General features: G+C 35.3%; 1 protein-coding gene and 1 long non-coding RNA gene across 2 annotated transcripts; one reads left to right on the top strand and one right to left on the bottom strand.

Annotated features, from left to right (window-relative positions):
* Positions 1-764: 764 nt before the first annotated feature.
* On the bottom strand, positions 765-27,988 carry LOC105060877 (DNA repair and recombination protein RAD54). The gene is given in 24 exon segments (XM_073248091.1): positions 765-1,300; positions 1,433-1,715; positions 2,007-2,105; positions 2,203-2,407; positions 3,020-3,078; positions 3,154-3,231; positions 3,376-3,459; positions 3,549-3,662; positions 3,740-3,859; positions 6,428-6,560; positions 6,639-6,730; positions 11,433-11,519; positions 11,633-11,707; positions 16,315-16,349; positions 16,352-16,364; positions 16,711-16,806; positions 23,252-23,338; positions 23,484-23,540; positions 23,816-23,941; positions 24,087-24,327; positions 24,436-24,522; positions 24,965-25,345; positions 27,422-27,617; positions 27,620-27,988. Coding segments are annotated over 24 exon segments (2,940 nt in total). The 5' UTR covers positions 27,654-27,988; the 3' UTR covers positions 765-1,142.
* LOC109504837 (uncharacterized) lies at positions 12,310-21,986 on the top strand. Its single transcript, XR_002163251.2, has 4 exons — positions 12,310-13,223; positions 13,778-13,886; positions 15,783-15,854; positions 21,450-21,986. It is a non-coding gene; the product is annotated as an uncharacterized lncRNA (long non-coding RNA).

Below are 27,988 nucleotides of genomic sequence, written 5' to 3'. Positions count from 1 at the left end.
AGATTCATTTGAGTCACTTCAGAGATTGACCTCAGTTGGTACAATGTCTGGGCTTATGATCCACATACATTTCGTAGGTCTCATATAAAAATTTGCTTGTACCAGAGCTTGATTTTGAGTTCATATGTCAGCACATGGTCTACTTTGGCATTTATACATCTTACTCACTTTGAAGCTTAACCCTACAATGACGTTTGGCCTTGTAGTGCATTCATGTACCTTATTTGAATTAAACTAAAATGACCTTTTTCAAAAAAAAAATCTGATATTAAGCCTTTGCAGTGATTGCTGTTGGACTTATGGCCTGGTTAGATTTCACTTAGGTATAAACAAAAAGGGCAGTGCACCTAGGTCCAATTTGGTTGGAGGATAGCAAGATTTGTCTGTGCCCTATCCCATTCATGCAAAACAGGCTGATAATCACCGAAAAGTAAAAATTCAACAGAACATTCATTAAAAAAAAAAAAACATTCCACAAAGAGGCTCTGAAAAAGGTGATTTAATCCTGTTTTATCATTTCATTGTCTTACAAGAAGCATTCTTCTAGTTAAATATGTAAAAAGAGGCAAGATGGCCTGGAAGGTGCACAAGTTGGAAAAATTTTGGCAAGCATAAATCCCTTAATCTACGTTTTTGGAAGAGGGACTAGCCATATAATTGTAACGAATGAAACCAATCTATATTTCCTGTTCATGTTAAGACAGCACTGCACACTTTGATCCCTCATCAATTAAAACCACCCAGCATAAGATTTCTCTGGGGTATCCAACAACAGCTGAAAGGGAACTTCATTAAATAGCAAACTGGGATTATGTTTGTGCAGGTTAAACAAATTGCTCATAACGAAGCACCGACGTAAATGAAAGAGTGCAAGATCATTTTAAAACAATATAGCAAGTTTATTGAGCATTTATGATATTACATACAGAAGAAAAAAAAAGAAAAAGAAAGATATTACATGAGGAAAAAGAATAGGAAAAGAAACATCTTCCTTGATTACCTTAACACGTGGCTTAGAGATGTATCTTTAAGTGCCAGGAAAAATCCATACTCCAAGGCTAGTTCGGGTTCGTCAGCCAATTTGGTTAGACTGCCCAACTCTTCTTGGGCTTATGTGGATTCTAATGTAAAGGGAAGCAATATCAGACATGCTGATTCACCTTGGCAACTTTGCTCCTCAAACCATCTTCGACAAAAGAAATAGGTTCGAGACAGATGACAGCCAGCAGATACGAAGGTAGGCCCATGAACAATCTACTTAATGGAATGGTGATCTGAAAACAACTCTCTCTCTCTCTCTCTGTATGAAACTCCAAGAATGAAATGGAAACCCGTCAGGTAAAATGATAATGATTTAAGAGGGAATATTCACACAAATCATCATCAGATGTATCAGAAGCAACACAAATCCTTTTGCAGGATGATTGATTACCCCAAGAGGTGTTGGGTTGCTTCAGTGCAGGCATACTATTTGGTGGTGCCCTCATCAACTTAGTAGGTCTATTCAAAAAGGGTGTGCTTAACATAGGACTCTTCCTGTTACAGTTTTCATCAGATGTTGAAGGTTGCGATCTAAGTTGCTGGTAGGAGTACGGGGATTTTTCATCTTTTTGCTTGGAGTCTTTTGGTTCATTCAACTGTTGATTGGTCGGTTTTACTGCTGAATCAACTGGTACAAGTTTCCCGTCAACTTGATTGGTGAAAACAAAAGTGATCTACAGTAAAGCAAAAATGTCATGGTCAACAAATGATTAATCATCCCTCATGCATGTAACAATTTGACATAATCAAGGACTTGCGACAAAGAAGTCATTTTGGAGCTCGTAAACTTCATTTTGTAAGTGAAGCTTCTGAGATCGATGAAATGCAAACCCAGGAGCTATAAAGCAGACATAAAGTGATTCATTGATGACGGTTGCTACAGCAGTGGACGTACATATCAGAAGGTGATGCAAGTTCTACCAAAAAGTCTTTATGAACATTAAAAGTATAAGTTGGTATCACACCTCATCACCAGCCGAAGATTGAAGAATTGCATCAGGCACAGTCATTGGGTCAGAATGATGACCCCAACTTCCAAGATCCTCTTCAGACGGGGCTCCAAGCTGTATTATGAGGAAAAAAAGAAAACATATAAGAAAGAATTGTAGCAAAAACATAGATTAGACCATACAGTGAACAGGATTGGCAGCATATTCCTACCTGTTTCTCTGAGCTTTTTAATTTGTGCAGGCATCCAGCAATTTCTGCAAACCCGCCAATATCATCAACCACTTGATTGGCCTGATAGCCTTTGTCAGTTGAATATTTATCGTCATTAGGCTCTATCTCATTACCATCACGATTCACTGACATTAGATTATCTGTTTTGCAACGGGTGCAATTCATGTTTTCATGAATCTCAGACCTATGAGAAAGTCCCATTATCATGAGATTGATATAAACATTAAAAATTTATGAGTTCAGCTGTTGAATTGCCAATGACATAGAGGCCTACGGATCATTACATACACTTGTTTATGGTATAAGAGATTTGGGGTAGTGGTTCAACAAGGATAGCACAATGTCCTTAATACTCAAACCTAACCCTTCGTACCACCCTGCATCCCCCCCCCCCCCCCCACACGTGCACGTGCACATAGCAGTTAGAGAGAGAGAGAGAGAGAGTATCAATTAACATATATAACATAGAAATGATAGCCTAATAAAAATAGTTAGACCAAAAAAACCAGGATACATGTGCAACAATAGTACCTCAACATGTTGAGTATCAGTTTCACAGTTGCAGCAACTAGAAGTTTGAACAACACTTAATTATAACATTTACAACTCAAAAATTTTCATCTCTTCCTATTTTTGACATGGTAGTTCTCCTCAAACCTCCCAAGCATTAATATGTAAAAAATTCAAAACTGAACTGGTTTCCCAATTAACAATTATATTCCAAAAATAAAAAGAAAAATGCGTATCACACCATTAGAATAAGCTGAAAGGATCAACAATGGAAAACAGGAATTACCTGACATTTTCATGAAATGTGAAAAGATCACGCAAGTCTTCTGTTGAAAGAAAATTACCCTGAAAGAAGGGATATGTAATAACTCTGGCATCAAAGGAGGAAAAAAGCAAGGCATATACATCAAGTTCTCATACTTTTTGCATCTGATTGTCTATTTGTTCCTGCTGAATAACTTTTTGAAGGCCTTCTTTTGACATTTGACGCTGGTACACCTATAAAATATTCTTATATCAGTCTCTGATGAAAATGGAAAATCTGCTCAATTGATAAATTCTTTATATAATTAAAGCAATATAGAATGGTGAACTAGTTATACATAAAAGTTACTATAAATTTAGAAATCTAGGGTTCAAGACCTTTTCTTCAATGGTTCCAGTGCTTAAGAACCTATATATGTAGACTCGCTTCTTCTGACCATCCCTCCAGACTCTTGCTGCAGCCTTTTTATATCAAAGACATACAAGAAAACAAAAGATATGAACAACTTTTTGCAAGACAAAGTATCATGTCCCTAAAAACAGATAATTACCTGCTTGTCATTCGCAGGGTTCCAGTCAGGATCAAAGAGGATCAAGCGATTTCCACCAATCAGATTAAGTCCACAACCACCAGCCTTGCTACTTAAGAGAAATACAAACTCATCCTGCAATATCACATCCATTTGTTCAGCAAAATTGCTGCAATGGATCATCCTTAGATGAAAGAGAAGAATGTACACACTTTAGATGGATCATTGAAACGGTTGACCAACTTTTGCCTTTTACCGATCGATGTAGTCCCATCAAGCCTCAGATATGGGTACCTTCTTTCCCGGCACAATTGAGCAAAAAGATCCAATGTCTGTTAGAATTCAACAATAATAAAGATCAATGGAGGATACAAAAGCTGGAACAGTAAAGAAGTAGAGCACTTCTAACATGCAAATACAGACAAGCACATGCACACGAACAAAACAATTCTTTAGGAAAATTAAACAAGAAAATCTGAAATTATATCGCACAGTGCACATGTAGTAGCAAACTAGTGGTGCATGCTTATGGATCACCAATATCATTTATGCCTATATGAATTACACGGGGTGGTGACCAACCTCAATCAAAAGATCAAGTTAGCAATTAAAATAATGTGTACAGATGCTCATATATAAGATTTCGTCCTGTATAGTCACTTGAAGCAACAATTTTGGAAAATCTAAGAATCTCTAGACCTGCCTTGAGGTAAAAAGTCCCTCATGGATAGTAAAATAACAAAGCAGATCTAATCTGCATCGATTTGAACTAAAACTTATGTTTTTAAACGAGCTGATCTGAGTGAAAATTCTGTTAGTTGGATGGATTGACCAAGAACCTGCACAAGAGTCTTTATTGAACAAAAATCATCCGTTAGGTCTAGATTGCTCATGTTTTTCTGTGGATTGGTAAATTGGACTTGTCTTTTGGATTAGTGTATTTGTTTTGTCTCAATACTTGTGCTCTTAATTTGCATCACATGAACCAAACTCCATTTATCATTCTATTATTGTATTATCTTATTGGATTATGCTTAATTATATTTCCTCAAACTAAACTGTTATTTTGTGAATGGCTTTCATTCAATTCTTCTTATTAAATTCTTGTTTTGATTTTCACACTAAAAACTTGAAAGACCACATGAAACTATTACATACTCAAATTTTAAAGAGAGTTTTTCTAATCTAATGCAAAATGTTAAGTGGGTGCTTGGATTCATGTTTGCTGCATTTTAAGAGGCTACTATGTTTTGTTTGGCCAGTGGTCCTTCGCTCCAGTCCAATGTGAGACAAAATCAAAAGATTTCAAAATTGGTTGACAGAATAGAGAGATAATATGTATAAAAAGGAAAAAAAAAAGGAAAAAAAGGAGAGACAGTCAAATGAATGCAAACTGCAATAAAGAAATGATGTGCAGATGAGGATCCAAAAATATGTCCTGAAAATTTTGGAAAGAGATAATATGTATAAAAAGGCCACTTTTACATAGTTGGTTAAATGAAGACTGATTAGCTCCGGCAATGAGGCTTAGCATTGAGATTTAGCATAAATGGGGCACTGTCTGACCAACTTAATCCTTGGCAACTTAAGAAAAATTTAATAAGGCAATAGTAAACCTGCAATGCTGCTTTGCTCAAAATGTGGGACCATAAAAAGGCCAGAAACATAAGACAGGAATAGCATAAATAACAATGCTGAGATGGACATGTACTAAAATTTAGAAAAATAAATGACACAAGAAGAAACAACGGAGTGTCCAAATTGAGGACAAAGTGATGGAAAACCAGCTGATATGTATGAACATGTGAAACAAAGATTTGACCTCAAGCATGTAGGAAGGGGTCTAGAAAATGGAGGAAGGATTTAGGCTAGCACTGATAGAGGTTGTAAAACTAGGTTTGGCAAATAAAGATTCATAAGCTGACATTAATAGTTGACAAATTGTTTACAAAGTTATATATTTCATATTTGTTCAATACTTATGGAAGATTCTGGATTTATATGTAATGTGTACATTATAGAAAATGGATGGTTGATGGTAGTAGTACAAGTTGAATAGTGCATCTTCTACAATATACACCCATTTATATACTCATTTTCAAGAGAGAGGTAGAATAGATTGTAGCTTTATAAGAACTAAGTACCTCCAATGCCCAATTACTGCATTTGTTGTAGTGACTCCCAAGTCTCAAGCAAACTTCTCAAGCTTAAAATATAATTCTTCCAAATACTTTTATGCGCCCTCTCATGAATGTTACAATGCAGCTTTGTTTGCATATCAAACTTCCCAGTTTAATTCAGAATTGTCTTTCTGTAATAGCTTCTAATAGGATGGAACTTCTATACAAATCTATCTTATCTGTGGAAATTCATTTAATCTTTAATAAAAATTTTGTCCAATGATCAGCATCTATTTGTGCCAAATTTTGACCTTGTGCAACGAAAGAACCTTATTACTGCTGTCATTTTTCCACATAGTTCATTAAAATTCTTTTAAAGGACAGAGCATCAATTTTCATAACATATCCAGCTAGCACGTCAGTAATAGGTCATATGAAGTTTAGAAAAAAAATAGTGGCTACCATGTCCAGTTAGAAGTCACTAGAAATAGCAGGCATACAATAGTTGTCGAAGTAAACAAAGACTATAAACAGAAAAAAAAATTATATGCACACAAGTTGGTTGTAATCTGTTTGGAGACCTCTGAATCTGTCTTATTCAATGATATTTGTCCGATTTCTTCTTATATATCAATTTAAATATATATTGTTGTTGTCTCATCATACAGAGCCCAGTCAACATTTTAGGCTTACTCAAATTCTTCTAAAGCAAATAAGACACCAGCAAAGTAGTGCTGTTTATGTTTGCAAATACAAGAACCAAGCCAGAATTTAGTGTACCTGAGTGTAATTTGATACAAGAACGATTCGGTCACCAGTTTTCTGTCGGAGATGGCCCAGTAATCGAGCTAAGACATGCATTTTCCCTGACAGTTCTACCCACATTCCACCACCACCAGTCCAAGATCCAGATCTAGCAAGACAAATGAAAACCTAGTGATATAAAAGACTTTGACTAACAGAGCAATGAGATAACATTACTCAAGATTACCTCCCAGAAAATAGCTCTGGAGGAAAAAAGCGCATGCAATCATCAAAACCTGATGTTCCTGAACTTCCAGTTTTAATAGTGTCATAAATGAGCTGCACTACAAAGAAAATTCAATGTAAAAATTAATATTGCAAATGCTGTTCTTCACTAAATAGGAAAATGAGATTTTATTTTTGACATGAATCATTTGTCAAGTATATTTAAAATATCAACAATGAGGAGTCCCATTAAAAAGGAAAAATTTGATACAGCTCAAAAACACCTCAGCTACATAATGCAGGGTCTCATCACATCATAGTAACAGTGGTTTCATTATTCTCATAGTATTATTAATAAGGAGAAGATCAAGACCTTCTATCCTCATAAGTTAAATAGCTTTTTCTTTGCTACCAACCATCTGCAATTACATAATTTATTGCATATTATGGTATAATGAGGAGAATTTCTAATGAAAACCAACAGTCAAGTTAAAAAAAAAAAAAAAAGGAACACATGGAAGGCTTCTTTATCCATATCAAAATAAAAATCACCGAAATTATAGCTATATACAAATAGGTTTTGTACTTTCATTGGATTGTTTCCCCTTCTTCCTAGCATGTGCATATTTTTACATAGCATTCATGAGTTCAACGAATATTACCAATGATATTAGAAACAAACACTCACCAGAAAGATCATCATCACCAAGATTCACAAAGCTTACTTTTGGATATAGTTTCAGTAGTTTTTGTTACTTTAGCTCCAATTTCAACAACTTTACCAAGAACAAAATAAAATAATGCAAATTTAAATAAAATAGTTAGAAAAAATATAAGCCTATGGAACTATAAGTTTAATGAGCACTAATATTAGGGCTCTATTTGGAAGAAAGTGCTTTCTAGAGGGTGGAAGCACTTTCAGGAGATATGGGGATGTTTGGTAAAATTTTGAGAAGTGCTTTCTGGTTCCCCAAAAAGGTGAAAAATCCCTACTAGAGAGAAACTCCATTTTGGAGATTTCCCCAAAAGCTCTACTTGGTTGAAGTTGGGAAGCTGTTTTTGTTTTAATGAAAGTTTCGTAGTGACCAAAATGTCACAAATAAATCACATAAGGTCAATATATTACTATAATAATATAATAATACATTAAGATGTTATTTTTATATTATATTATATGATTTCATATCATATCATATTATTATACTGTATAATATAATATTTGTTGGCCATTTCTCCATCCCATCCAAGCGAGCACTAGAGAACTCAAGATCTCAAGGAACTTGGTTGGCTACTGGAGAAAGGTATCAAGTCTCAACCGCAATGAGGTTATGTGCGCGAGTGTGGCACCAGCATTTGATCAGTCAAAAAGATGATGATAGAGAACGAAGGGAGGATAGAGAGTAGCATAGACTCAGGTACTTGACCTTTAGGAACTTTCACCACTATCACACCATTGGAAGGAGATGGATTGGATAGGGGTGTAATGCTAGGTTATAGTAAGGTTGTAATGCTAGATTATGGTATAAATCTAAGTTACAACTACTCTTATGGTAGAACTACTTGTAGAGTAAAATTAAGTTAAGATAAAAAAGTACTTAAGATTGATTATCGAACAGTCTTTCATATAGAGTATAGATTCAATATTTTTATTAAAGTAAAATAATAGCTAACTTTTAAAAAGCTATTCCTACATCTGCTTCCGCTCTTGACGATTATGGTACTTGACGCTTGTTGTCTTCCAACTATGCATGTTCTTTAGCATGATCACTCAGCACCAACTATCAGCCCATAGCGTGTATTAGCCAAAATCCTTGCTAGATTTTCATTCTGCTTGTTTCATATCAGCATTCTTTCGGCCATTATTGCACATTCAGTCTTTGGTGAGATACCTTCCACTGGCTTCTATTCAATGTGCATTCAATCTTGTCCCTTGGAATTTTCTCTGAAGGCTCATTATACATTTTCTCCTCTTATCTTGCAGCTAATCATGCACATGTCTCCCATGTCAACCCAAACAAGGATGTGGTGTAAACAATATTATATTACAATATATTATAATATTATTATGTTATATTATATTACATTATCTTACATTATAATAATATTATATGATGTAATAATATTTTAATATATAATAATATATTAATTATATTATATTTTATTACATCATGTCATATCATATCATATTATTACACCATACTATAATAATATTATATTACAGTATGATTATAATAATATTATATTATAATGTTACATTACATTATAGTACATTATAATAATATCATACTATGTAATAGTACATGACTATATTATATTATATGATATCACATCATATCATATTAAGTTAAAACATTATATTATGTTAAATTATAATAATATTATACTATGTAATAATATTGTATAGTATAGTATACCATACAATACTATGCAATATCCTTTATTGTCATTTTGTCATATCAAAAGTACTTCCTCAATTTGATTACAAACAAATGCTAAAATTTTACAGCACTTGAGAAATATGGTTACCAAACAACAAACACCTTTTTGCAAAAACTCTACTTCCCAAAAGTTCAATTTTTAAAAGCTCTATTGCCAACAGCAATTCCAAATAGGGCCTACAGCATATTTAGAAAAAACAACACCCATATCTCTAATGATAATATTATAAATTTTCACGTAAGTTCAAAAAATATGATAGATCCACCAGATTTGCAAGATCTACAGAGAAAGGAAGAATGATGCAACAAAGTGCTATTGTGTAATTCGAAAATAAAGAAAAGAATGCAAGTGCCTCCTTCAGTAATAATTGTACAAATAGTGTATATAGTGGCTATTAAATATATTCGTAAGTAGAATCTCATTATTGTGATTAGTCATAAAGACAAAAACATTGGAAGAAAGCATTGTCATCTTTGAAGCACAAGATCAACTAGTTAATAGTATAACAATCAAAATAATGGTTAGTAGCTAATATGACTCATCAAGCTGTAGTTACTTCAAATGTAGGCACCCTCTTCCAATCTAGAACGATCATTATATATTCACCTATACACAGGTTGGATGTCCCCCCCCACCACACACTCAAAATAAAATAAAATAAAATAAAATAAAATCTGTAGCCCCCCTCTGTAAATTTTTGACCAAGATTTTATCATCTAAAGTTTTTTTTTTTAATATATATTCATGATAACTACTTTAACAATTTTAGATGAAATAAAAATCAAAAAGATTGGATATTTATAGAGCACCATATTAGATTCTATAAAGATTTCCAACAAAAAGCTGATTGATATGGTATTTGTTAGTTGTGCTGACCACCAACGATCATGAATTGATTGATCCACTAAAGAGAAGGTTCTAAATATCGTTAGGATGACAAGGCATCACATTTTCCTAACTGTTGAGATGAGGCACCATCACAAGTGTCGAGACAAGTCCAAATATGGGCCCAAAACAAGATGGAACATCCCCTATCACAAATATCTAGATGTAAGGAGTCTCATTCATGGAAAAACTAGTATACTCCCATCCCACAATATTTAAAACCTTGGTTAAAGCATGTTAGAAATCGAATTCCATTCCAATGATTCCTTTTTCTCTTCATTCTTTCTCATGATCTCCTTTCCTAATAAGGGAGAGGAAGAGAAAATGAAAACCAAGGGATCTCTCTATCACTGTTTCCTTTGTAGAAGTAAATCAGACAACATGAGGACACCTTCATCTTCCTGTTTCCTTTGCCTCTTCTCGTATACTCATTGCAGTCGTGGCATTTTTATGTGCTTTGGACTCAAGAAACACTTACTTAAGTTGTCACAACTTTAAATATTTTAAAGCATGTTTACTCAATTTAAGTTAGGCATGTCGAAACTCTTACCAATAGCATTTAAGATCCTTTTGTCTAAAGTTCCACCTCAACACTCTCTCCACCCAGACACAACCCCACACCCACACAAAACACATGCTAAATGGGGAAACTTTAGAGAACCGTAACTATGAGTCTATGACAATAACCATCAAGCATTTCCCCAAATATTAGGGAAGCTATTACAAATCCTTATTTTGGTATTCACTCCTACAGAAGGCTACCTCTATTATTACAATTTTTTCCGTGTCCATTTTCATAACCTCTAGCTTAGCCCTTCTCCTCTATCTAGGCCCGTGAAAACAAATTTGAGCACCTCACTTTGCTAAAAGTTGCTTAGATCATTTGTACACATTCATATACCATCTCATTCAATTCCATATTACCTTGTCCTTCAGTCCAGTTCTTATGCTTTCTCCAATATTCCTGGATTTATATTCCCCGCTTTTGTAACATATCTGTCTCAATAGATTAATTCTGCAATGCGTATATTGCTTCTTGGATCCTCTTCATTTTGCAATTTTCTGAACCATGTGAATGTTGGGGTTTTGATGCATTCGTAGAAGTTTCATTTAAAATGTCAAGCAATGTGCATTGACCACATCATATCCCAGAATATTCTCTCTATCCAACTATCCCTAATTTATTAAGCATGGCTTCATCTATTTTGACATTCTTTTGCCTAATATATCCAAGATGCTTATGTAATGAGCAACGAACTAATTATCCTCGTACACAATACTTTTTTCAGAAAAACCCTTATGCATAAATGCTTATTTTTAATATGTTCAAAAGAGACATTTTTAGCAAAGTAGTGAATTAGAAGACTCCTACCGACTTTTGCAGTGCAAGAAATGCAAAACTAAGGTACTTCTGTGGCTACAAATACACAGAATAACAATGCAGAAAGCACAAGAAAAAACTTGAAAGAAGTGCAAATTACAAATGGCTTGCCTTTGGATGGTTGCATAGCTTTTTAAGAGCAGTAATGTATGCTAAAATTTTTGATTGCTTTGCCTCTTCAGCTATGACATGCTTTACCTATAAATATAGCATAGATACAAGATAACAATCACATCATATATTATTTTACCAAAAGCAGTATTTGCACAACATGTCAAGAAGGTAGATGTAAGGTAAGGATGTATTCTCACATTTTTGGATTGCACGAAATGGTTATACAATTCAAGTTGCAGAGGAGTCAACTTGCAACAAACCACTTCCACTATCTAGAAAAACATAGCCCAGTCAGTAGCTAAAAATGCAGTCTGTGAAAGCAAAATTTAGCAAATGAACACCTAAGTAGATAAAAGCAATGTGAGCATTGATTGTTGGGTACCAAATGTTGAACTAGTCAATTTTCTTAACATACCATTATTTGTGCATCAGGACTTAAATGAAATGAAACTAAGATAGTCGGATTTACAAAAAAGAAAATGATGTGAAAATGAAGCATGCTAATAGAATGTACAGATTCATGAGAAGGCTTGTATAATGCAGCATCATCATGACAACTCTGTTTAAAGATTTACCTTTACTCAACCTACTGAATCATGTGTATATACTTGATAAGTTTCTCATACAATATGACATTGCTGATGTGTCAAATCTAGCTCGAGTATAGTGAACTATATTTTTACATTAATGACGCTCATATAACACACTATTTAATGAAAACTCCTGATAAACTTCCCAAAACAACACACCAGGAAGACTGCCTCTTCTTTTCAAGGTATGTCCTCCGCTGTGAAATTACAAATGAAATTCAGTAAAAATAGTACTATTTGATAATATGCACTTTCATTTGTGTGTGTGTGTGAGAGAGAGAGAGAGAGAGTCACAATGGGCAAGCATATAGTCAATAAAAGGGAGAGAATTTATAAATCATCTTGGTGTTTTACCATAAAAATAGAAGTAATTAGATTTCATATATCTAGTCCTGCTTGTTCAAAAACTAAAAAGCAAAGTGTGCTCAGCACTTTACTTTTATATTACTCTTAGCTCCGGCATGAATTCATAGTTCCATGCTTTTGGGAAGTCAGACTCACTTTTTCCTCTCTCACATTTCATGCAAGTATCAGTTGACAAAACTGCTTTCTTTTTGGGGAAGATGCACTTTCCTCATTTCTTAATCAAGAGATCATTTCAAAAAGACATATAACTTATCAAAGAAGAGTATCATCACAGAATCATCAAAACAAAAGCAACACAAATTTGTTCATCAATATTATTTTCCTTTGTGAATCAGTATGCTCATGCCAGTGGCTAGCCATGTAATATCAAAGATGTTAGTATGAAATTTTGAAAACTAACACTTAAAGCAAAGACCCAACCAGTATAGTTTTGAATCAGGTAAATGAAAAATCGAGGTTTAAATACCAAGGGACCCCAGATTATAGTGGAATGGGATTCCCTGTGTGAGAGCTGATTTTATTGTGGGCCTGGTTTGGGCTGGGTTGGCCTGGACCAGCCACTTGGGCAAGTTAGTATGCACCAAGCACATGAGACGAGGAAGGAAGACTCCTGAAAGAAGTCATCTTCCTCCCCAAGTCTATCAAAGGAAAGGAATCCGAAGGCATGCCGGACTGGCAATACCCAAGATTGGATCTATAAAAACCCCTCTCCTCTTCCTCTAGGCACCTTGTTAACAAACCATAAGCAATCACCACCGATTATCACGCAGGATCCTTTGGTCTTTCATTGAGTTCCCACTAATCCGGCCTCATGACTTCATCGGAAACAGCGGTAATAGGCCCTTAATCTCTCTCCTCACCTTTTTTAGCCTTAAGGCTGCCATTGCCGATAGGATTAAAGCCAATTGATGGCCGGATTTCATTAAACAGGGCCTCACCTATTTTTCTTTTTCTTTTCCTTCCACACCATCGCCAGCTGCCAGTCGTGGCTCATCGTCTAGGTCGTCACCATTGCCTTGCTACCAAACGCCACCGTGGTAGCCACCCATTGGCCCACCACAACCCCTTGGAAGCATGGATATTCCTCTGCTTTGAAGAAAGGAAGGGTCTTCTTTAGTTTTGAGGAGGCAAGAGAAGTTCTCTCTCTCTCTCTCTCTCTTTTCTTCATACTTTCTCTCTCTAGATATCTTATGGACTAGTGGAGATTCTAGATATCTAGGTAAACCCCAGATCCACCGATTGACCCTTGGAGGGGTCCCAGACTGGCACTGTGTGATCAGGGATCCCAAGCTAGCATTGTGCAACCATTTACCTTATTCTTCTATAATTATCTACTATGGACCCTAGACATTTCAATTATTCTAATGATAAGGCCTGACTATGTAGGGGAGCAATTGCCTGGGCAAGATGGTGTTGAGTAGAACATGTTGCCCCTAAGTTCATAGATTGAGAAGTGGGTCAGTGTTTACTATATTTGAGCCTGTCATTAATGGAGGTAAGAATCCCTCAACATAATCATCTACATGATTATGAAAGTTTTATATCTAAATGTATCTTGCATGATTGTAGATATTTTATACATATTGGCATAGATTATTATAGATTATGATGTTGCATAGATTATGACGTTTCTTAGTCTAGCTTTGTATGAAACTTATAAATTAGTGCTTAACTATAATGATCATGTAGAGTGCAAATAAATTAAGAAAAATCATGACTTTGATATAATTGTCTAATGGGGCATGGGCTACATCTAGATTGGTCGACCATGCTAGAAACATGGTGTATGTGTTGTGTCAGCCTTGAGCTAAAATGCAACATTGTGTTTGATCTATCATAGGTTGGAGTGTGGCTGTAACTAGTCCCATGTCAGAAAGTCAATTCCAGATAATAAACTATACTAATCATAGTTGTGACATAATTAAACTAAATTGTAAGAGTGGGGAAAAAGGGAGGCATTAGACTAGTCAGACATATGTGAAACGTGGTGTATGAGCCATGGGTTGAGATATGATATTGTGATTACCGGCCATGGGAGAAAGAATGGTACATATTTGGCCTGCCACGGCCTAAAGCATGATTGTGACTAGTCCAATATCGAAATCAAATCAAAATGATAAATTGTGTTTAATTGAGTTTTGTATAACTACAAGATCAGGAGAAAAAGGGGCATCTAGACTAGTCGGCATGTGTGAAATATGGTATATATGATATCAGCTATAGGATAAGATGTAATTTTGTGGTTGCCAACCATGGGCAGAAACATGGTGTGTTTGTTTGGCCTGCCATGGGTTGGAGCATGGGCGAGACTAGTTCGGTGCTCAAATGATAATGTATCAGGATTCGAACTATATTAACCAATTAATGATAAGTGATCTCACTGAATTATTGTTAAATAGAATTGTTGACTGAGTGATATATATCATGTATTAAACAAAATTGTGGTGATATATGGCATGCATCTCAAGACTCCTATTATGGTGATATGTATGCAATTGAGTTGCTATAAGGTTAAAACCTGATGTGTATATTTGCATAGCTTATATGGGTGTTTTATAAACATCTATACTTGATTCATTAAGCATTATTAAATTATCATATTGTTGATGTATGAATCTTATTTTTTCCTATTAGCTCTATATTTGCTAAAACATGTTTGCATTTTCATGCTGATATACATGCATAGAGCATTCTTACTAGGCTATAAAGCTCATACCACTCCTTATCTTCTCCTTTCAAAGTCATAGGATGTTTAGTGCTTGTTTGCTGTATGGGATCATTAGTCAATGGATGAATAGTTGAGCATCATTGATACTAGTTGGATGATTGAATTTTGAAATTGTACAAGTTTTAAGATTTATTAATATGGAATATTTTGGTATGAATTGAGATCATTATTATTCATTGGTATTAAGGTTGTAATGAATCTCTAGGCCTTATATATTCTTTTAGGTCTTGCCTAGGGAATGTGTGGCTGTCATGCGGCCAACCCAGATAGGTTCAAGGCGTGACACCCTATGAACCAACACTTCAACTGGGTTGATGTCCCATCTCATCCTAGTCCATTTCCTAACTAATCCCATCTGACACTCTGGATGGTTCCTACCAGTACATAAAACCTTGATGAACATCATGTTGCAGTCCTTAAGTTGATATTTGGTTCAAAGCCAACTAATATACAGCAAAAGGCCTCCTCAAGAAAAAGGCGTGCTAATTTTGTTCTTTCATATTGGTGTATATCTATGTATTTGTGGACATATCTATGTTCATCACATTATATTTATCCAATTTTTCACTAGGCATTTAGCTACAACATCTCAATTGTCAATTTCAATAAGAAGCTTCATGGTATTAACTGTCTGCTTGGTTCTGCTCTAACATTTCACACTAGGTCTCTGATATTTAGTGGAATCTCAGCCCATCACATTCCACCACATTCCCCAAGTTAGCAAAATCATATAAGGTGAGTGGGTTCCTGCATCCTCTGATATCTTGATCTTTTCACATCCTGCAGTGAAAGTAGACTTGCCTCCAAGCAATCTTTCCAATATTGTTTCTTTTGGTTATGCATGCTAAGATTTCCACTACAAATTCATTGGCCTATACTGTTAACCTGCCAAACTCTACGGTTGGACTTCACTTATATTTGGTTTTTAATGTTAATAACTGTTAAAAAAAAACAAATATTGGGGCATAGAGTGCAAGCAACAGTTTACTAACTTCATGCCAAGAAATGGAAGAATTACTGGTCAAAAGGAGACATGATATTCATTGGTGGAAAAGATATCTATGGGAAAATGATTCTTAAATTCTCCAGTTTCCAAGTTCCAAACTACCAAAATTCAACAAGACAAAACGTATAGAAGCTATGGAATTGCAGCACATCAAAATTGAAGAATTCAAAACAAGAATAAGCATCATACCTTTGGTGGTAGGTGATTTGACAACAATGTGTTGTCCTCCTCAATATAAACTGAGAAAATAGATCCATAGATTAGAAAAAAACTATCAGGAATTTAGCAGCTGAGCCTTATGCCTAAGGATGAATGGCCTATGTCAGCTTATGCTGAAGCATCATTAAGCTCACAGTGTCCACATGAACATAGAAGCTGTGCACAAGTCTATTGTGTTGTGCTACAGAATTATGCACGTCAGTTGGGCCATAATCTGAAAGAGAGCTTACAATTTATGCTCAAGCATCATCAAGCTCATGGTGTCCATATGAACATAGAAGCTATGCACAAAAACAGGTCAATTGTGTTGTGCTACAGAATTATGCATGTCAGCTGGGCCTCAGCATGATCTAGAAGAAAGCTTACCTGGTTTACTTTTAAACTTAGATCTGCAGACCTCTCAGCACCCAACTTCTTTTCTTCTATGGTCGCCATAGGCTCTCTCCCACAGATGATTGGTGTCTTAAATTAAAGCCATCAAAAAATTGCATTACAAAGAGTTTACATATTTTGGAGTAAGTAAAGGCTGCAATAAATGCACTGACTATACCATCAAGAATTACAAATTCATAGAAAAACTGTCCTGTCTGCTTCTATGACTGTCTCTCAAAATATTTAACTTAATTAATTGCTTTTCATGAGCTAAAGATAACTCAACTTATTTCATATTGCAGCACTTGGAATATGAAAAATCATCATGTGTACAGGTTGTTATCAACTAAGAATCCAAGGTTGTTAATCTTTTAGAGGTCCTTTACTTGAGGAAATATAACATCTAAGATATTTTCACAACATATGAAAACCAATGTAGAAGTTATCTAGCATGTTATGGCAATGTACAACTTAAAAACTGCTAATCAAGACTGTAAGGGCTCTAAATGAAGCGAGGTAAATAATTTGGGCAGTTTTAAGCTAACAGAAGAATGCATTGTGATGAGGTAATTTGATATCCCAACTCTGGGGCAATGTAATTTTCATAGGTAGTATGGAGTTTATGTAACATATTGAAATCCAACCCAAAAGCTTAAACTAGTATGTGGGTGGGCCCATGAGTACATAAGCACTATTAAGGCCACTTCTCTATCCAATGTGGGATTATTACTACTATCTCAACACCACCTCTCACATTTACTAACCAAGGTGGGATGGAACCCTTCCGGAAGGAACTCAAAGAGAAGAAACACGTAGATTGGAAGTGAGGATGTTGAAGGATCTGTGGAGCTCTAACACTTGTGTTACAATCCAACCCAAAAGTTTCAATTGGTGGATGGATGGACCCATGAGTATATAAGCAGCATTAAGTCCCACTCCCTATCCGGTGTGGGATATTTACCACTTTCTGAACATAACAAACTACAACATGAATATATATTTTGCTGTACGAGTACAAATTCTGAATGTGAATCATTTTGATGGCATATGCTTAAAGCCACATCAGATGAAATTTACTGGAGATTGAGATATACTACTTTTTAAAGACATTTAAGTTAGAATAACATGTCAAAATAACAGAACTTAGAAGCTCTTAAGATTTAAGAAATATTTTAGTATTTGAAGTCTCTATAATTTTCTTTGACCAAAACCTAAAGTCAAGTTTTTTGAGCTTGAAATTTGAACTTTCATTCTTAATTATTCTAATGACATTTGAATTTTTAAGTATTATATCATACTTAAATTGAGAATAATTTCTTATTTACATGTAACGTATTAAGTAAATGAAAAATGTAAGTAAGAAATAAGAGCAAGGTATGCCATATATACCAAACTGATCAGTACGGGGCGTACCATACCTTACCGGTTTGGTACCAGTGCATGACACGAGGGGCATACCAATACTTGGTATGCTAAACCAGCCCTATACAAGGTGTATTGACACAATGATAGGGTGGTACCGGTACAAGGCCGGGTACCGAGACGATGTATCTGACAAGAGCATGTAATAAGAATAAAAAAATAAAATGCAGTACTGTCTATGTAAACAAGCACACCTTCCTAGAGCTATGTTAGCAGTATGCCTACTACGTCATTGAACAGCTTACTTGGCTGACCTCGTCAACTAATTTGGGGAACCAAACTAGTAAACTACCCCTTCTTAACCACCCTAAACACTTACAAACAAAGGCCAAGGAGAGCAGACTAGGGGAGAAAAGGAGGAGTTTGCATGAAAGGAGGAAGGGAAGGAGGAGACTGAAGGAAGGAGGGGCGAGAGAGAGAGAGAGAGTGATGTAGTGAGAAAAGGAAGAAGGGGCGATTTGATCGACAAGGACATGCTTTGAAGATCAACGAAGAATATTTCACTTGGTGAAAGAAATTCTCTCGAAAAGAATTTTATTAATATCTGAAAGATTGTCCCTTACAATGAGGTACATGCTTATTTATAGGATATGATATCCTAACCCTAACTCAAGCATTAAACCTGATGTAGAATCATACTCGAAATAAGACTCAATAATAAGAAAACAAACTAGAATTATTCTATTACAAATATGGAAACGTGACTAAAATTTGATACTATCCCTAATGAGAAATTTATAAGAAAATCTGCTGAAATGAAAATTTATAAGAAAATCTGCTGAAAACCTCCTGTAGTTTTTGCCCACAAGTCAGCTAGCTCCTCTGATGCTTGGCATGGTCTAGTTGTTCATAGACTCATAGTACATGTTGGCTGGACCTTGTGCTACATCAAAGAGAGAAAGAAGGAGGAGAAGCAGACAGAGAAGACGAAAATTGGTTGACAATCTTGTTTCTTTCTTTTGCATCATTTTGCAAGTGACTCTTCCATGCTCCTAGAAGAATTTAAGATTTCAAGTTTTGTATTTTGGATCTAAGTCTCTTAATAATGCTCAAGCTCAAGTGTGTAAAATTCCGAAACTTATGATATTTACTAAAACCTAGGATCCCTTCACAAGTAGTTTTTTGATGCAACTTGAAATCAAGATTTGCTTATGTTTATAACACTTTTATTCAAGCCCAAGCTGATAATGTTACTTTGAAGTTCTAAACATGAACATTATGGTTTCTGAAATTTTGGGATATATAATCAACTTAAAGTTTGAAGTTTTTCTGTAAATTGACTTACCTTGTTCCTTCGAAATCTAGACTTTTAGTTTTTGAATTATCTCAGATTTCGAAGAATTGGTTTTGTAATGGATTATTTTCTTTCAATTGGAGCTTTTTTGATAACTTTCCACAATGGCATATGTTAGCTTCCATTTAATTCGAAAAGAATGTTCAAACATGAAAATACAAATGGAACTTGAAAAAAAATTTGGTTTCTATCTGGAAACTCTGAAATCAAATAAGTTTTCAAAATTTAATATTTTTGAAATTCTGTGTATTCATTCTGTTTTGATTCATCCTTTTTAGATCCTCTTCTAATCTGTTTATTTTCATTTAAATCTTCTAACAAGCATTCGTATGACATGTTAGTTTCTACCAAATCTGAAAATCCGTATCATACTTGAAGTTAGATGTGGACAACTAGCTAGGTGGAATATCAGTAGGCTCACTCAAATTATCAAAGAAGATATAAGTGGACGTCTGTTAGGTAACATAATGACCACATTGTTGAGAATATAAATGACCTCACCTACTTGCTATGAGGATATAAGTGTCCAACCATTTTAGAGTGATTAGTGAGGGATATAGTGTGGACGATCCCAAAGAAAGGAGCTCCGTTGTTTGATGTTGCTTTTTGGATCTAGTAATCATTGAAGTGACCCAGCAACATAGCATTTCCCATTTTATCTCTATTTTTAGAGGCACTGTTTCTATGTGAAATACGCTAGATCCAAAGTTTTACGACTATATTTTACTTCATTTTTTATGGTCAGTGATATCCAGCAGCGTCTACTCGATCATATGGCATATTCATAATGACTCGCTGTAAGCATTAGTTTCACATCTTATTTAATTGACTATGATGGTCACATCTCGAAATTAAATCATTCAAGTCTCAGGACATGACAATTTGCCAATTAGGCACCCACCACTGCAAGGGGGGAGGGTCAGATATATGCAATGTTATCGCCATCTGTGCAAAGGTTGTTTCTATATTTCAAACCCATGACTCCCAATGGACCAAACTTACTATTGTACCAAGGCCCACCCTATAGATAAACCATTTCATTATGGTAACTAATCTCAGGTTTTCAATTGATTTCTTCATGGTTAATTATTCTTGTTTTCTTTTTAAATTTGGTGATCTTATATGAGGCTTGGAAATAAGGCAATATGGTCTTGGATAGCAATACCATATTGTAATCCCATTCTTTCAACCAATATCTCAAACTCACTAATAATCTTCTATGTAGTTTCTAATTTCTTAACTTCATAGAGACTCTATAAACTTTGGATACTACCCATTTTAACTAGGAAAAGATGCCTTAGAATATTTGAGACCAGACGTATCAAGGCATAGATTAGGAAACTGCCTACAGCTACACACACATACATATATACATACAGACACACACACACACATACGTACATATGTATGTATGTATACATGTATGTGCTTTTATTTTTAACTAACCGCTAGAACCCACAAGCTTAAGCTGTCGGGAAAGGGGTCAACACTGTATATCAGGACTTTTAATACATATATATGTGTGTTGCTTCCTTTCATTTTCTGAAAGTGATGGGATTTCCCCTAACATGCAAAAATATATAAATATCCGTTTGCCATTTTCATAGTTCTTGTATTTAATATACTAAATCCACTAAATTTCACCAAACTTTTAAAAAAAATGAATATTCAGACATTGCCCATGGACAAGACAAATCTGGCATTACATTTTATTTTATCTAATAGGTTCCTCAGTTTCATTTTCAGTCTTTGAAGAAATTTAGTTACTAACAAAGTAATACTAAGGATTTCTATGGAATTTCCCATGATAATTATCATGCTTTAGGACTTTTTCCTACAACAGCCCCTAGACTATTAATTTTCAACTTGTGTTCACTTCCACAACTTTTCTGAATTGCATACTCCAGATGCTGCTATTTGTCACCCCTCAATTTCACCAATGTTGCAATTTTTATATTTCTACCAGAATTTTGCATCTACTTGTTTATTTCTAGGATTGACCTTTTCTTCCATGCAGGTCACAGAAGTGATAATGCAATGCATGCAAAAGTTTTGGCTCTAACCTCTGCAGGTTCAAGTGAAGCTTCTTTAAATTTTGAAGCATCTAGACCCTGAAGTCTGGTCCAAAGGATGGAAAGGCAAGGTTGAAATAATAAGAGAAACCAATAACTTAGAAATTTTGAAGAGATGGAAGAGATACCAATGCAACACTAATTGAGGATCAGTGGATGTGCAAGAAGGGAGGATATAATGGATGAAAGAATCAGCTCGAAAGGCTTGTGATCACCAATTTAAGTTCCAGAGAGTTGAATGAAGCAATCATCAACATTAAAGAAATAATTGGTTGACATCCATCTATTTACGCATCAAGGAAACAAACCAGAGTTCAAAGGTTGCTCAAACTGCTCAGATTCAGTTTTAGTTTTGAGCCTCTAGTGTTTACTGATTGCTTGTTTATGTTTAGAGTCTCAATATTAATGGAAATTTAATTTTCACAGAACTATTGATGCTACAATTGTGTGAACAGTAATATTTGACTAAAGTCCTTTCTTTCTTTTTCTTCCTCATTTGCAAAGTCCTAATCTCACAAAAAAGATAGGTGACCAGATGGTTTTGTAGGTAGATCCAGATGGTTTAAAAGTAGACTTATTTTGGGAGTCATGCAAATAAATGATAGAAGAAGAAATGATATGATAGCAGGCCTGCTGTTCCTCCTTTCCTGGCTCCTGAACTTCTCCTCTTCATTGATTAATCCTTCTCTCTCTACTGATCCTGATTACTCTTTGCCACTAATGATTCCTAATCTATCATCAGATTTCGGTTTCTTTTGGAAGCTGATTTTAATGACTGAAATAAATCTGCTGGATTTGATGTGTTAGGCCATTTCTTTCAACAGGGATTCATATGTTGATTCTTCTATTATGAATTACGGAAATTCAAATCTGCTGCTGTCTTTCAACTTTGTGCTTGTTATATAGTATACACTGAAGTCTGGTTATAAGTTTACAATGAACCCTTCAATTACAGCCTTAAACCTCTTAGTTTCCTGTTCCTACCATTATTCCTTGCCCATAGTAACCCAAGGCATAATTTTATACCAATCACTTATCCATAACTTCAAAGCAAGTTTTATGCTATTCCATACTCAGATCCTGGAGAACAAGTGACCAATATGATATAAAGTTACAAACTTTCTTCATATCTAGTCTCCAGGTACCTCTGATGCATTGCAGGGCATCGCTGAGAGGTCCTGCATCAGATGATCTGTTAAGCATGAATATAGATTCACCTTATTAATGATAATGATCGATTAAACTAAATGATCCAGCATCCGATGCATAAAGTAGCAAGAAAACTTCGAATCAATTATCTCCATGCCAAGAATAAAGTTATGGATAACTGGCTAAATGCATGGTGCAGCTTTTAAACATATTTTCTTCTAAGTAATCCATTAGTCAAGAAAGCTAATATCATGTTCAAATATAACTCTAATTGGATAGTTGCATGCAGGTTGAAATATTTCAATGCTTCTGACATTCTAGTAAATTTTATGCTAAGTTCAAAAAAGATATTAAGGAAATTACATATGTATTTGTAACCCAGATTCAGTTATTTCACTTCACTATCAACTTTGTAGCCATGGGATAAAATATGCTAGAAATTTGAATGGCTTGTGGCTGACAATAGAAGCCTGAAGAAAATATATTACCATCTCTACTCAGGAAATTGGAAAAAATGCCGGTGTAAGCAGAGTATTAATATTCCCTAATTCATGCATGGGTTCTTGAACATTGACTAAGTGTAAGGCAATCAAATCACCTCATAGTATCTACGGAAGTATGTTGCATCCCCTAGAACTCCAGGATTTGTAAAATTCACCATAGCAAAGAATTCCTCCAGATCATTCTGTAGAAATAAAATAGCTAAATTAATTAGAGCAAAATTCGAGAAAATTAATCCACGTCATGTGAAACTAATATACATAGAAACATACGTACATACTATCATGCATGCATGCATGCATACATATATGTATATATGTTATAGTTACCTGCATAGGGGTTCCGGACAATAAGATACGCCGTTTACAAGGAAGAGCAGCCAATGCCTATCAAAAGTATAATAATTTAAGTTATAAATGTTATATTATAGAAGATAAATATATGGATATAATTTCTATCAAAGTAAGCAAAACAATTCAAATGAAAGGAAATATAATTTGAATTCCTAATCTAGCAGTTAATTCTAAAAAAGCCGGCAAGGAACTCCATATTAATATGTTGACAAAAGAAATAATACCAAAAGAAACATCTAGCAAACACTTTACAAACACAATAGTATCCAACCATCTATCTGAGAAGCCTATGATGCAGTTTCACATACTCGATTTGTCAATGTTTGGTCATTCTTCAGTCTGTGAGCTTCATCACATATAAGGAGGTCACAGCTTCCACTCTTTTCAAATTTTGCTGAGTGCATTCGAAATGTCTCATAAGATATGATGAGCACCTGGAAGAGTATCATGCATTAATAAATGTGTCAAAAGTGAAGCTTACTCAACAGTTAAAATAGGTTGCCAGTTGATGTGCCATATAAGTGATTAATATTCAATTCTAATTAACTGAGAAAAATTAAAAAAAATTTAAAGGTAAACCTGAAAAGGACTGCAGGGTTTTAAGAAACTTTCGATCCCGGACAGGACATCTGCCCTTGTGCTTTCACATAGAGCAAGTAGCTGAACTTTTCCACCAATCCACTTATTAATCTCAGATTCCCAATTACTAACAAGGCTTGTAGGAGTTACAATCATAGCCTTCTTAACCATTGGCATGCCATCAAAGCCCCGACGGAGGAGGGTATACAGCACAGTAATTGACTGTAGAGTCTTACCCAATCTGCAGAATATGAGAAAATAATTGACAAAAGAGGCACTCAGGAAGAAATACTGAACAGATAAATGGAGTATGAAATCAGTGATAGATAATAAAGGAAAAGCTGATTACCCCATATCATCTGCTAGAATGCACCCAGAAATACCATCAGAACTGGATAAACCAGAAACGCAGTCAAACATAAATTGAACCCCTTCTCTGCATTAAATTGCAAAAGTTAAAGAAATTTCACCACAGAACATAAAGGCTCAAATATCTTGATTAGGAGCAGGAAAGACTGTAGCACACTAGACAGTCTGAAAGCAATTACCTTCCATTTGTTGTTTGACATAGATTTAGTTCCTTCATAATTTACTAATCATATAGATAGAGCTGTCAGTCACAAGAGCCATTAACAACAACCCAGCATTGAGAAGTCTATATGGTCTTAAGCCACTGAGAGAGAAACCAGGGTACAGACATGAGGTGGGGCAACCCCCCGGGTTGGGAGGGGTTGCTTGGAGGTGGACAAAAAAAAGTGAAGAGAACTGGTATAGCTTAGCAAGGAGAATGCTTCTTGAGTAGAAAGAACAGGAAAAAGAAAACTCTCGTAATTGAATATGAAGGGAAATGTAACATGCAAGAGAAACAAGAACAATACCTTTGATGAGGTCGAAGATAACGAACAAGTAGTGGATCTACCTCAATCTGCACAAAATTGCTACTTCCCACATCTGATCCTCCAGATTGCCATAAGATCAAAGGCTCAATCCCAGGTGGCAGACACTGATTCTCTTCTGAAGGATCATCATTGGAAACACTAGGGGTATGTAGAAGGTTGCATATAGCAACCAAAGATGGCCTCTGGGAACCCCATGGAACAAACCTTTTACGTGCCCAAAGGCGGCGAGTGAGTTCTTCATTATTATCTTTATATGCCTTTGGGCATGGTGGCTTAAATGGCTTTCTAGCTACTGCTGCTCCATCAGAAACTGACAGTATTCGTGGAATAAGTGGCTGTCTTCTTACAAGAAGGTTTCCTCTGTCAGATATAGGAGCAGATTGATCATTATTAAAGAAACTATTAAACTATTGCATTCTTAACCAAAGTGGTTTGCATAAATAAGAAGCAGAGATGGGGAATATAGAAAGAAGAAAAGATAAATAACAACTTGTCCTTTTTAAAGATCAAAACTGCTATCATGCTTTTTATATTTATAATGACAGGCGGTAATCCACCAATTGATTGTAACCTCACATTCCTAGAACATTGTGATTCTTATATTCTTGTGAAATGATAATTGCAAAAGTTTATGGTGTCTAACAGAAGTTGTTTGGAGCAAAGATTCAGATCCCAACAGAATGTCCCATGGGACATCGAGACAGGATACTATTCCATGTGTCGGACAGGACTGTCCAACTAATATTCTAGCATCCCAATCAGGATATCTTGGAACATCCTCTATCTCAATGTCAGGACAAAGGGGGCGGCAGCGTATTTCATTCCATGAAAAAAAAGAGACAGTCCCGCCCATAGAATTTGAAATCTTGGTTTGGAGGATAATAAAAAATTCTAAAATTTCAGATTACAGTAGCAAGTGGCAAAAAGGAAGAGGACAACTGACAAACATATGCAGAGACCACAAAAATTGGATTATAAATTTGGTTGTATAAGTCCGTGCTTGCTGAAAATTTGCTCGAAATCTAGTTCAACATGCTTGCATATAAACAAATGAAAAATTAAACACATATCGACTATTCTTTCCACCTACCTCCATCTTTCCTCTCCTATCTCATGTGTTTTTGCCAATTTTAAGTATTACCATAGATCTTAACACATTTATAACGACAGAAAAATGACATCATTATGTTACACAATTATAAATTATTTAGCTAAGCTACCATATAAATTAAATATATGAGCCTTCAATAAAATGTTAATTTGTGTCTTATCTCACTCTGGAAGGAAAAACTGAGTGCTGTAACGCTTAATAAGAGGCAACAGGTGAAAGTGTTTTTTCTTTTTTCTTTTTAGTACTTTGTATTTGACTAGCGAAAATGATCCAGGTTGGAAATCTAGGTTGGATTGCACATATAAACAACCTAAGTTGCAGCATAAAATAGTAGGATATGGAAGCATCTGGTGATCGATAAAGCTGGGAGTTGAATGACCTTCCTTTCAAGTGTATGCAAAGTACACAATCAGTTAAAGATTTAATTCCTTAAAGTTCTTAGAAATCTGAAAACCTAAAGGATGCCACTGCCTTGTGTAATTTAGAGTTCTGATAATATAGTATGCTTAATATATGCATACACAGCCACTCCTGTCACAATATTGGTTATACAATGACCAGAAGAAGATATCTAACAAACATGATCACACTCTTTGCAGAAAAAGTTGCAATATCTGTTAAAAATAATAACTCAGGGTTGAACGCTGTACCTATCAAGAATTTGTTGGAGCTTTGTACTTTCCCCTTACATAATATGAGTGATCACATCAAGAATCAAAGACACACACTACACATATTCATTTTTTGAAGTTCTAATATATCTTGATTAGCATCCTCTACAAGTATTTGCTTCCAGGTAGCCTAGAAGTTTAAACTTTATGCTTTGATTTGTGATAGAAGAAAAGACTATATAAGGGAAGAATTGGTCTCATTGTTTGAACATGATAGAAGGTAAGAAATATTGAGAGATATCAAAAAACGTTGGAATAATTTCAATTTACAGCAAAATCAGAGTGTAATTTTCTCAACCGGAGTTTCTGTAAAGAGTTTTTTTTCTTTTTTTTGAATTATTATCTCAATGCTCCATCTATATAATGAGTTAGACCTACATATTTCCATTCTTACAATCCTATAAATGCCCCAATTTTCTCATTTTTTGCCCCAAACTCCAGCCTTCTCTCTTTCTGAATCACAAATTTCGCTCTTCCTTCCTCAACAAGAAAAATCGGCATTGTTCGGATCCTGTCTTAATATTTTTCAGATAAAACCCTAGATTCAGCATCAGATTCCATCATAAATAAAAAAAAATAGCGATTTATGAAGAAAATCCAGAACCTTTAGATTGCTCATAATCAGAGAGGAGAGTAGTAGAAAATCCAGCATACCTGACGAGAGCGGCTATGTTCTGGGACTTCCGCTCTTGATCGGACGGTGGGGATTCGGAAAAACGCCATTCTTTCTCGCTTTCCTCTTCGTCTTCGTCTCGATCGGCTTCTACATCTTCTCCGTCCTCTTCGTCGTAGTCCTCGCTTTCCTCGCCTTTCGGATTAGAATCGGAGGAAATCTCGGTTACTTCTTCTTCTCCTCCTCTTCGTCGTCTTCTCTCCTCGATACCATTTTTGCTGCTGCTTTTTCCTTTGTGTGATTTCGAAAGGTTCTGCCTTCTTCGTTCTCGCACACTTTTCCGCCCACGCGGGATTTAATGTTGAATTGATGCAAATTTTGGCGGCAGGGAGGAGGCGCAAATGGATCTGGAAAGTTCCTACCATGCCCTTCTTTTTGAAACAAATGACACTCTTTCTACCGAGGCTGGGGTTGCGCCCTCGCTTAGATCCTGGGTTAGCAGATTCTCGATTGCGTAAGCCACAACTACGTTATGCGAGTAGCGTTTGGCATTTTAAAATAGACCCACTAAGTTACTGTATCTGTTATATTTTTTGGACAGTAATTCC

This window comes from Elaeis guineensis, chromosome 13 (genome assembly GCF_000442705.2).
Source record: "Elaeis guineensis isolate ETL-2024a chromosome 13, EG11, whole genome shotgun sequence".
NCBI classification, from domain to species: Eukaryota; Viridiplantae; Streptophyta; class Magnoliopsida; order Arecales; family Arecaceae; genus Elaeis; species Elaeis guineensis.
This window is presented reverse-complemented; position numbering and strand designations above follow the sequence as displayed.